The 12,544-nt window shown below is 39.4% G+C and overlaps 1 protein-coding gene across 2 annotated transcripts; it reads left to right on the forward strand.

The window, feature by feature from the left end:
• The first annotated feature begins 3,994 nt into the window (after positions 1-3,994).
• Positions 3,995-12,529, forward strand: LOC116620751. Of its 2 annotated transcripts, XM_032386477.2 has the most exons (8): positions 3,999-4,200; positions 6,175-6,270; positions 7,028-7,271; positions 7,818-8,155; positions 8,924-8,947; positions 9,371-9,466; positions 10,391-10,517; positions 11,132-12,529. In XM_032386477.2, the coding sequence occupies exons 1-8, from the start codon at positions 4,137-4,139 to the stop codon at positions 11,160-11,162; spliced, it is 1,020 nt and encodes a 339-aa protein (XP_032242368.2). In that variant the 5' UTR covers positions 3,999-4,136; the 3' UTR covers positions 11,163-12,529. The 2 variants fall into 2 exon arrangements, with proteins under 2 accessions (XP_048582952.1, XP_032242368.2); XM_048726995.1 differs by lacking the exons at positions 10,391-10,517; positions 11,132-12,529 and adding an exon at positions 9,739-10,048 and having other exon boundaries at positions 3,995-4,200.
• Positions 12,530-12,544: the final 15 nt, after the last annotated feature.

The raw sequence follows: 12,544 nt of genomic DNA on the forward strand, positions 1-12,544 counted from the left end.
ATTTATTTATTTATTTATTTATTTATTTATTTATTTATTTATTTATTTATTTATTTATTTATTTATTTATTTATTTATTTATTTATTTATTTATTTATTTATTTATTTATTTATTTATTTATTTATTTATGTGTTTATTCGTTTATTCGTTTATTCCATATCAAACATATTCCCCACGGAGTGTCCTTCGTATGCATTGCCTTATATGGGCATTGATGCCCATATTTAGAAGAGCTAAAGTTTTCCCGCTCCCTGATCTCCAGAAAACATGGTGAAAAATGCTGATTCCTGTCAATTTGAGACTCGAGGCAAACATGTGTCAAAAAACACTTTATCGCTTGGTCAAATCTTTATCACACAAGCCTTGAAAAGCCCTTAGGCCCAGGCCTCCAAGAGATTGGCCGAGCGAGTTTTAAGGTCACCTAAATATTGATATGTTTATTCGTTTATTTGTTTATTTGTTTATTTGTTTATTTGTTTATTTGTTTATTTGTTTATTTGTTTATTTGTTTATTTGTTTATTTGTTTATTTGTTTATTTGTTTATTTGTTTATTTGTTTATTTGTTTATTTGTTTATTTATTTATTTATTTGTTTATTTATTTACGGTGATGCGGCCAAGGGAAGCAAAATAATAGGACTCTAGGTCCAAGCTTCACCCCCGTGGATTAGCAAGCATAGTGAACGTTACATATATAAAAATAAAAATGAAAAACACTAGACAACGACAACTTGCTACCTCGGCCTCGTTATGTTAAATTTGGTGAAATCTCAGGCCGGACGTTCTTATAAAAAAAGGATCGTGCTGGGGATCTATGTGAGTTTCCGTCGAGATTCTTGAGGCCAAGAAGAGCTGTTCCTGTATCTTTCTATGAGTTCACTTATCCGTGTCGCGTCTCTGTTCTTTCCGTTCTCATTTGTTTACGGCTGGTATCGCCTGTCCTGAGGGGTTTTGAGGAGTTGGGTTTAGTAGCGATTTTTTGTGTGAAATTTGTCAGTAAAATTGCCTCAAAACTTGGAACATGTCTTGTTGTTGTCAAATTTATTCAACAATCTACGGTTTTTATCTTAAAAGATCGGACTAATTGCATAACAATGTGTTTCAACTTTTTTGTATTAAATCAGTCTACCTTTATAACATACTAAAAGTCTAAAAAAAATTGGAGCACGCAAACACCCCGAAAAACCGCAACGAATGTCCCCATGAAGGCTTGTATGGAAAACCACAGGGATCCCAAAGAATGAAAATCACGAAAAATATACATACTTTGAAAAAATAAAATTTATACCACTATAAATGATAAGAAATAAATATTTCTACACGATATGGATAAAAAAATCAGCGTTATCTGATATAGCTAATCTATTTTGGGGGAAAATCCACAGGTTTCTAGCTATCTTCACGGGTCTTTAGTGGAGAATCAAGTACATCATGTAAATTATCATTAGTTTGAGTTTGTTTGATTTTAACGGTGTCTCAAGTTTATCTTTCTGCAATCCTGCTTTCAGTTATAATTATTAAGTGTGATTTTAAATGCAGGACCCCAGTGATATCAGAAACAGTCTAAAGGGGCTTATCATGTCAAAACATTGGTAAAAAAAATATAAATTTTGTGACCATCACGATGCTTGTAGGCATTCAACCCATTAGACAGTTCTGAAAGTTCTTGCCCTTTTTTGCAAGACACTGCACTGAAAAACACTAGCACGGGTATTTAAGCCGACAGCGCAGTTAATGTGGAAACGCTAAAATGAAAGGAGAAGAGATCTTGTAAGCAGATAGCACAACCTAGAAATCGGCAGTGCGCATTCACAATCACGTGGTTCATGTTACAGCTGTTTTTTTCAGCGCGCTCAATCATAGGTCATCCCCAGAAGACCTTGAGCAACATTTTTCCTTTGAGATTTGGAGTTTTCCTCTAGCATTGTTAGACTCTATGGCCGAGGTCATTGGTCCAAATTGGATGGATACCAAAACACCATCTACCAGTCTACAGTATCTATTGGATGGAGGTGCTCTTCTACACTGAATACCCTGGCCGATAAGCCGACACATGCACGGAGATTGAAATTCCTGATGTAACTGTATGGTGGTGTTTTGATCGGTAACGCCGATAGCATCTCAACAGAGATAATCACAGAAAAAGATAAAAAAGATCAATTGGAGCCTCTTTTACTTTTATTTTAAACATGGCGGTCCCTATGAAAAAAGAGGGTTTTTTGTCCAAAAAGAAAAACAAGCAAAACTTTATTCAAATGGTGAGCAAGTACTAGAGGTCAAGCGGTTGTGGCACAATGGACACGGAAGCTGGTGATGAATCGATGATATGATTGCTTATATGAAAAGCTGCGGTAAAATCGTCCACACCATTAGCATCACCATACCGTTATATCCTGGTGACGATACTTCCGTATGGAAGCCAGACATCAACCTGAACCGAAATCCCAATAGAATCGAAGATGTGGGGAATGATGACCGTGAAAGAGCAGCTAGGGAAAAGTGACACTTCCATGACTACGGGTAGAAAAGGGTACATCGTTCAAGAAGCTTGTCTTTTCACCCTACATCCGCGCACAGGCAGAGAAATTATAAAAACTTTCAACATTAAAAATATATTTTCACATAAAAAAACCATGAGAAAATTATATTATAAGTAATGTGTCCAAATACTTTTTTGTTTAAACTGAATCAATGACATCATTATTAAGAGCCACTAAGCACTATTAGTGTGAGAACCTGTTTCCAATCAAGTATAGTCATTTATGATAACGAAATGTCTGCAAGATCAAAGTGGTGGTGACAAGGATTAAAAAAATCCTTGTGCATTGTACCTAAAATGTCTGAACTACTTCAAATAACGTCAATTTTTATCCTAATCGTGTAGAAATTTATTTCTCTAGTAATCTAGTGGTATAAATTTTTTTCTAAAGTATGTTTTCGTTTTCGTGATTTCCATGATTTGGGAGCCTTGTGTTTTTTTTTCATACAAGCCTTGTTTGCGAAAATTCGATCCAATTTTCCGGTGTTTTTTTAGACTTTGAGTATAGGGGGATACTTTCGGTGCAAGAAACCGTTAAAAAAAACCTTATGTTGCAATTAGTCCGATGTTGGCCCCTTTTTTGACGTAGATTGACTGGACTAATAGTTGCCCTCCCCCTACCTATGGAAGGTTTTTCTCCTGGGCTACCTCTGGCTTGACTAAGACGGAGTGCGGTTTATTTTCGGGGGCTTGGATTCTAAAGCCCCCTGGGGGCCCCGTGCAAACTGCGCCAGCACCTGCCAGCATTGCTGGCGAGTTTTCGCTTGACTGACTTTAGGACAAAGGAAATGTCAAAATGGGAATAGGAGTTTCTGACATTTCGTTTGTCTTGTGATCAGTCGAGCAAGAATTCCCAAGCACTTCTGGCCGATGCTGGCGCAGTTTGCACAGCGCTTAAAGTTCCACCTAGCATCGTACTATATCAATGCATTTCTGGAATTTTAATGATGAGATCATCAAACTAGATAAAGTAAACAAGAGTTTGTTATCGCGATATTTGTTGATCTTATCACCATACTTTGCTGACAATCCGAGCAAATTTTGTGAGGAAGAATGTAGAATGTTGTTGTTGGTTTTTCAATGATAGCTTACTCAAGCATCTTAAGTTGTGAATTTACACTAAACAAAAATAGAATAAAGTAAAATAGTCATTGAAAGCAATTCAAATAGATATTTTGTATGCAAGACGGGAATCAGATCTCGCTGGATGTTCAGCAAATATTTGGAATCTGAGTTTACACAAACGCTCATATTATAACCCGCGAAAACATAATTTACTTGTTATGAGATGCTTGCTCTTATAGTGTTTGCTTTCTTTTTCTTTCTTAATAGGAGTTTTGACTTTCTTTCGTCGAAAGGGTGACAGCGGGAAAAAGCATCTGCCTGAACGTGCTAGAACCCGGGATGGTGGCTGTTTGTGTTCCTTGTCATGGTAACTTTTCACTAAACCTCGCGTGCACCCTGTGGCGAACGTCTTTTATAATCAAGCAGACCGTAGCAACTCAATTCGCTTGGGATCAACCATCCATCTAAACTGATTATCTCTTTCACTCAAGCTAAAAGGTTCTCTTTCGTCGTCTAAAGTCCTGTTTTTAAAATGTCAGATATGTTGTTTAAGTTGTTATTTGCTTTTGCGTCGCTTCATTTAGTTTATTCCGCCGGTAAGTAAAATTATATTTCAATTCACTTTACAACTCTTTTAGAAATCTTCCAAGATCTCCAATGTAGGGGATCCAGATAATCCACAATTATTTTATTTTTCAATTTTCAATTTACAACTATATTTTCGGATGCAAACACTGCTGAAAGGTAACACAACCCATTCGAAAGTATTTGTTGTTTCAAGGAGAAAGAAGAGATAACAAAATCATACAAACAGCTATCTAAGAAACATAAATAATGACCTATCTAATTCAAGGCTGTTTTTATTTTCAATCGTTAATATCGGTCTACTGCTAAAATATAGTATCTAACTGCTAAATATTAAATTAAAATTACTGGTTAAAATTTGTTTCGAGTAGGCTAGTGTTACTGCCATAGCAACCTGTAACCTATGTATAAAGATAACTAAGGAAATTATTCTTATATTTTGTTTTCTATTGGAATTTTTACTTTATTTTTGTGCTCTTTGTTTTGGACTGACTAAGGCTGTAAGCGCAATATAAATTTTTTTCACAAATGTTGCCAAGTTAAGCACAATCTTCCAGTGTCTTCTGTAACAATGTATTTCCCCTTGGGGCTCTGTATATTATTTGAGTTAATTCGCATTCAAATAACTTCAGAATGGATAAAAAAATAATTTCTTTCATAATTTCTTATCAACTTCTCAATACATCTTTAAAACATCAGGTTTGATCAGTCAGAATTTTAGTATTTAAGTCACTTTACAAGAGTTTTGTAGCAAAAGACAGCTATATTGTATATATTTTCAATTTATACTGAACCTTTCATTTGACGGCACGCGCTTGGGCAAGACGCTTGAAGTATGAACTATTACGACCAAGGCGAAATCACTATATCTTAGAATCTCAATCGTACTATGTCACATGGAAGCTCTTTTTGTAACTACACTGGCTATATAATTTTTTTTAAACTACGCTACGTCTCTTAGGGACGGATTATTTAAACCGTGTTTGGGAGTTTTTGGGTTTCGTATGTTTATGTTTATTTATTTGCTATAGGTGACTCTAAATGCCGGGGATTTTGAAACTAAAAACAATGCAGCATGACGATGTGCATTTACGTTTCTTAACTTCTAAGAAACATGTAGAACATTATGTAACAAAAGAAGAAGCGATGGCGTGCAAGAATGTTCTGCGCGCGAAAAATGGTCTATCCAATCCGGTATGGCGACCACAACTAGACCGCTGTAGTTCGACTGTAGTTCCGACTATCAGGAAAATATTGTTATAATATTGTTATTTTTTTTTTATTTTGATGAGAAATAACGCAAAACTAACAAAAAGAAAAAAAAGGGGGGAGAAGTCCATTGTCCAAAGGACAATATAAGGATTGTTCGTGTTTATACAAATAGGATGAAAAAGTAAACCATGTGCCCGCTGAATTACCGTATGGCAGCTAAAGCTTTACGCTAGGCTACTAGGCCACGCTAGGCCCAAACACCGCTATCTAGCGAACTGTACAACACAAAGGTACCAGCAGAGGCACCCGCGCATTAACACAATAACCATATTCTTAGCCCGGTCTTATATACGTGACGACGCAATAAACCTCCGCACACGGCGTTTTGCTTCTTATGTGCACATGACAACAAATATCTAATAGTAGTTTAATCTATAGAATAGTTTAGCGATATTGAAAATGACCCTTGCCAACCGAACGTTTGTTGGGATAAATGCTGGAAACATATGAGGATCTTGTTTATGTGCAGTTATTTAGCATTGATTTTAATTCTTGGACTTGGATTTCACTGCAACAGGAATTTACGCCCGCATGTCTAATACCATCGACTACTTTCTGCTGTTGCAAAATGTGACAAAATCTAAACTACACATTTCAGTAATTGTGTAGTTAAACTACAGTGTTGATTAACGTATCGATTTGAAATATTAACAAAGCTCGGCCTCACTCAAAAAGCCAAAATTATTCATTGACAGTTTTTTTTGTCACTCCAGGAGAGATATTCTACTGGCCTCTCAGTCAGACGACTGTGTCGGGGACCCTCAAGAACACATCGTGTACATCACTTAGCTCCGGCAGTACCGTACAAGGTAGGGGTGTACAAAGGAGGGGAGGGGAGGGGAGAATGGACCCTCAAAAACACATCGTGTACATCACTAAGCTCCGGCAGTACCGTACAAGGTAGGGGTGTACAGAGGAGGGGAGGGGAGGGGGGAATGGACCCTCAAAAACACATCGTGTACATCACTAAGCTCCTGCACTACCGTACAAGGTAAGGGTGTACAAAGGAGGGGAGGGGAGGGGGGAATGGACCCTCAAAAACACATCGTGTACATCACTAAGCTCCGGCAGTACCGTACAAGGTAGGGGTGTACAAAGGAGGGGAGGGGAGGGGGGAATGGACCCTCAAAAACACATCGTGTACATCACTCAACTCCGGCAGTACCGTACAAGGCAGGGATGTAACAAGGAAGGGAGGGGAGGGGAGGGGGAATGGACCCTCGAGAACACATCGTGTACATCACTTAGCTCCGGCAGTACCGTACAAGGCAGGGATTTAACAAGGAGGGGAGGGGAGGGGAGGGGAGGGGAGGGGAGGGGAGGGGAGGGGAGGGGAGGGGAGGGGAGGGGAGGGGGAATGGACCCTCGAGAACACATCGTGTACATCACTCAACTCCGGTAACGCCGAGTACAAGGTAGGGTGTACCTTCATAAAGGGCATTTATGGCAAATGCCATGGATGAGATGTGATATGGCATCATCAAACTTTTAATCACCCAATGCATGATATAACGTATTATGGTTGATGTTGTTATTGGTTGAGTTGTATTTGAATCTGATCGCCAGGAGGAAATGTGCGCACGATCGAGGGTCCAAACACCACCGCTAGCGACCCGGCCTTGTATCTTGACAGCGCGAACTGGGTCAACCTCGGCGACTTCAGGGATACTTGTATAAGCAACCCTGCTCTCTGCCCCGGGGGTATGACGTTAACGTTCTGGCTCTACATCAATCATACGACATCCGGGAATCGAAATGTCCTCATGACGGGGCGATTTGATAATTCCCGCGGATTCATGGTGTTCATCGAGTGAGTAACTAATTAATATTAACTAATCAATTAATATATAACTTGATAAATAAAACGTAGACCCTTTGCGGGGAGTTGAATGTGGGATTGCATGTGTAACTGCAATTTGTTTGGGCTACCACAAGTATCCCAGCTACCATCAGAATTACCACAAATTGTATCACTGGTAAAGAGCCCATTTGCTATTTGAAGAGCTTGAACAACAGAATATATGTTTTGGATTTTAGTTTAAATGGAAATTTTGAAAAAAAGCAAGGCCAATCAAGTTGCTATATTGGAATAATCTGCGTACGCTAGCCTGCACCATATGAATCGGAAGTGTGTGCCATCTTAATAGGGGGCTTTGTTAGTTATTGTCGTGCCCCTAAAATTCCTTTTTATGCCCAAGTATAAGAAAAAGATATCTTTCCTTATTCACGAACACAACTTGTTTCTGATTTTGTCTAACACACTGCTACTTTGAACTGCCGTTGGTCACCTGTGTACTCGAGTTAAAATGACAATAGTTCTCATATGATATAAATACCCCTTGCATCGTCATTCCAGATCAGTTCATACAAACATCGTTATTTGCGACGGCACAAAGCGATATCCAGTCGACATTGGGCTCCCTGTGGGTTGGAACCACATCGCTGCGATCTACAATCCCAGCGGTCTTACCTCGCAGGACAAGTTCTTCGTGTACGTGAACGGCACGGACAAGCACACCTCACGCTACTCCACCACGTGCACGTACAGCGACCCGGACACCCACCTCATCATCGGACACGATGCCACCACAGGGTCCCCATCCGGACGGGCCGTGTCCCTGACCGGACTGGCGTTCTACTATAGTGTGTTGCCGCAGGCTAACGTGCAGGCTCAGGCCAATAGCCCTGGCATCGGTGAGACTGCCAGCTTTTAATTTCAGCATGGTTACACTGCTTAGCATTTTTACTAAACATTCTCTATTGTCTATACCGTAAATGATCAAATAAACGCCCGGGCGTTTATTAAATTTCCATGGTCCGAGAGGGGCGTTCAATAGCTAGGAGGCGTTTATTAAAAAAGGGCGTTCTTTACAAACTATGAAAAAATAACAACCCTATTGCAATGGGGTTCTAGTCTCAGTAAGGACCACGTAAATTAATAGCTTACGTAGCAAGAATTTCTTGACAATAAGTACGTCTCACCCAGTAGAAGCCAAGCTCAGATTATTTAAATTTGATTTATATTACCGTTCATTATATAGGAGGCGTTCTTTAGATAGGGGCGTTTATTAGATCATTTACGGTAGATGTAATTCAGAAACACTTGCTAAGCTTTCTTAGCTCAAACCACAAAACTGTTGAAGAAATAGTAAGAAAAGCTGTCATCCCCTCCCTCACCCACCCCTCACAAAATCCCCTTGGGGGACTTGGCTTATGTTCCCAACTCACACAAGAGAAAACGACAAAAACAATTGCGACTACCATACGTTTGCAGTTGGATAGCTCCCTTTTTGTACAAAATGTGATTCTCATTTATTCTAACAAAACGTCAGGTTTAATCCTTCTAGGCCTTGTTCTGGAACTATTGAAATGTTTATATAGTTTGTATAATTGTTTTTTTAAACTTTTTTTCATTCTGGAATGCGTCACTACCCTTCTAAACGTCATCTCTATTTATTGCAGGACTTGAGCTCGACTGCCCTCCACGTAAGTTCTTTTATGATTTTTGATTTCTTGAGAATCGAACCTCTCATGCGCGTACCAGGATTTGCATAGGTATTATAATTTTAAAAGAATTTTATTCATTAATAATGACAATAATAGGCTTGTTTAATATTATCACACTTAGATCTTTTTAACACATCAAACCAAAACAGGTTCTGTAAAACGTTGTAGGCGTGATTTTGCTTGATTAGTTTTTACTTTTTTATGTGTCTTTCATTTGCTAATTGGTAAACTTTCGCAACTTAGAAGAAGTCTATTTAATTGTCATTACGTCATGATAAAAAAAATCTCACACACACATGCTAAAAAAAAATTGCGAGAAAATATCGAGTTGTTCCAAGAATGCAATATGGGATTTTCCCGTGCTTTTATTTTATTTTAAACTTTCTTTTTATGTATCAACAGCAACTACCCCGTCCTCGGCAACTACCGCCTCTGGGGGAGGGGGTTTGGGTGGTTCCGGTGGCTCTGGCGGTTCCGGCGGAAGTGGCGGCAGCTCAGGTAAGATGATTTTTTTTATCAAAAACATCTTGGGATTTCAACAAATTAATGGTAAACAATATCTTCTTTTATCTCTAAGTCTATGCCGCTTTAAAGTGAAAAGTCGGCACCTACAGCCACCTCACTCCCGCCCTTCATGTCAAACTGTGGATAATGAAGGCCTCGTCTCTTATGCCATTCATCTTGCTATCGTTCCCCCTATTGGCCAGACTGGGGCTCATGTAGGACACGCCCTTCATGTCACTCATATTGCTTTCTGTCCCCCTCTCTAGGTCAGACTGGGGATAATGTAGGACACGCCCTTCATGTCACTCATATTGCTTTCTCTCCCCCTCTAGGTCAGACTGGGGATAATGTAGGACACGCCCTTCGTGTCACTCATATTGCTTTCCATGTCAAACTGTGGATAATGAAGGCCTCGCCTCTTATGCCATTCATCTTGCTATCGTTCCCCCTATTGGCCAGACTGGGGCTCATGTAGGACACGCCCTTCATGTCACTCATATTGCTTTCTGTCCCCCTCTCTAGGTCAGACTGGGGATAATGTAGGACACGCCCTTCATGTCACTCATATTGCTTTCTCTCCCCCTCTAGGTCAGACTGGGGATAAGGACGGCCACGCCCTTCATGTCACTTATATTGCTTTCTTTCCCCCTCTAGGTCAGACTGGGGATAATGTAGGCCACACCCTTTGTGTCACTCATATTGCTTTCTTTCCCCCTCTAGGTCAGACTGGGGATAATGTAGGCCACACCCTTTGTGTCACTCATATTGCTTTCTGTCCCCCTATAGGCCAGACTGGGGATAATGTAGGCCACGCCCTTCATGTCATTCATATTGCTTTCTGTCCCCCCATTGGCCAGACTGGGGATAAGGACGGCCACGCCCTTCATGTCACTTATATTGCTTTCTTTCCCCCTCTAGGTCAGACTGGGGATAAGGACGGCAAGACTCGCTCTCCTGTTGTCCTTATTCTGCTCTCCGTCTCGCTCTTCATCCTCGTTGTCATGGTGATCATCCTCATTATTGCGTGCTGCATCATCATGCCCAAGTGAGTGTTGCTATGACAACTTGATCAAATATTTTTTAAACTTGTGTTAATCAAGGAACAGGAGTATCTAATGAACCTAGGTGGCCTAGGACTACGCAGTCAGCAGAAACAAAGTCGAATGGAGGCGAGGGGATGGGGTGAGGTGGGATGGGGTGGGATGGAATGGGATGGAATGGGATGGAATGGGATGGAATGGAATGGGATGGAATGGGATGGGATGGAATTGGACGGGGATAGAGATTGGAAAGATGGGAAAGTCACAGGTATCTCGTCCCTCCTTAATAAGTATTATTTTCAATTGACCATAAATATTAACCGTTGGCATCTTTCTTAGCCCTTCCTACGAAAATTTGGGCCCTTTAAATTGTACTTTGTGAACAATTTGAGACTTCTGCTACAAAATGAAGATCGTGATTTATGCCATTGGCGCAGTTTAAGATAAGCTATCGCTACTTGTGATTAGAGCTGAGGAGAGAAAATTAAAAAATCCTGATATCCTGAAATAGAAATTACAGATTTGTAGTTTTCTTTTTTAGATCGCACCCTAACAAAAATATCATTTTTTAGCACCTTGCTTCCGCCATATCTAACTACATTAAAATGAATTGTTTCAGATTTAGTGGAAAGGGCTACAAAGTTCTGTAAGCTGAAAAAACTGGATTGGACTGGAATGATCTACAAGGGAAAGAGAAGAATAGACTATATTTATTATAGAAGAGTATGCCCTACACTAGGTCAAGAGGTCGGACGAGGTCGGACTTCTGGCGAGCACTCTTCTTAAAGGGGATACGTCATTCATTTTGCGTGGGCCACGGTTTATTCGATAATCCGGCATTGGACGATGAATTATGCCAAAAGTCCCATATTATTCGTTGTGGTTCGCTGGTTCACTGGTTCCACTGTGTTCATCCAATGAAACTGTATAGAAAAGCGCCATCAACGAGTAGTTTCATGGGAAGCTTAAAACTTGTGCAAACTAGCTGGGCTATTGTTAATATAGCCACAACTTTTTAAGACAGAATAAGATTGATTTTAACGCGGTATATTTGATAAAATATATTAAATATTTGTACATTTTGGATAAACAATAGCTTAAAAAGACTTAGTCGACTGTTTTAACAAAGTATCCATACTTTTCATATGTATGCGGAAATGCATGAAACAATCATGTTGCCCCTGCTTGCCCAACGTTTCAGGGTAGAAGAAGGGATTACATCGGCTCCAACGGTGAAAATATCAATATAGATGGCCCGGGTTTGTTAGTTGTTTGGGAGTATGAACATCAAGCTAGCTCCCAAGGTCGATTTATCCTTTTAGAAACAGGAGTGTGGCTAGGGGTGGTCGCATGGGCGAAGAATCGGCCAATCATATCCATGTATTGTTATGACTGCGCATGAGAATCGCCCAATCATATCCATGTATAGTTATGACTGCGCAAGAGAGATAAAGGGAATAAGACGTCAGTTTAAAATACCAACATGATATTGTAAATGAATGTAAAAATGCACGATTTCCTTACCATGTAAATCTTCGTAGCAATCAATCGAATGATCATCATTTTTTTATAATCTTACATAATTGTTTAGGTTTAGGGTTTTTAGTTGAATTGTATTAAGATCAAAACATCAGCTAGACAAATACAACTTCCATTCTTTATTTGGTTTGATAAAAGCCGCATTTTACTTATTCTACTAAACAGGAAGTACTGTATAAAATGCTAAGTATCTTTTTTAACTCTGTGTACATAAAGGACTAGAATCGGAGGTAAGATGTACTATAGAAATATTGCATGTGATATCAATTAAAATATGATAAAAAGGAGAGAACATTTTACATCTTTTTAACATTTTGTATTGAAAAATAATTGTGGCATGATATTATTTTTAACGTTATCAAGTAACGTTAGGTCGAAAAGCAGTACCCAGCAAAGGCATAAAGTTTAACTTAGTAATTGAGAAGGACCGCCATGTTTGCACAGTTGCACAACACAATAAAAATGTCTGGTTGAGAAATTGTTTTGCTCTTTT

Source organism: Nematostella vectensis, chromosome 4, assembly GCF_932526225.1.
Source record: "Nematostella vectensis chromosome 4, jaNemVect1.1, whole genome shotgun sequence".
Classification (NCBI taxonomy): domain Eukaryota; kingdom Metazoa; phylum Cnidaria; class Anthozoa; order Actiniaria; family Edwardsiidae; genus Nematostella; species Nematostella vectensis.

Excerpts from the sequence above, each read along its gene's own strand:
- LOC116620751 (XM_048726995.1), top strand. The coding sequence starts at position 4,137 with ATGTCAGATATGTTGTTTAAGTTGTTATTTGCTTTTGCGTCGCTTCAT. Across the intron at positions 6,271-7,027 it reads CTCCGGCAGTACCGTACAAG|GAGGAAATGTGCGCACGATC; the intron begins GTAGGGGTGTAC and ends TCTGATCGCCAG. Across the intron at positions 8,156-8,923 it reads GGCCAATAGCCCTGGCATCG|GACTTGAGCTCGACTGCCCT; the intron begins GTGAGACTGCCA and ends TATTTATTGCAG.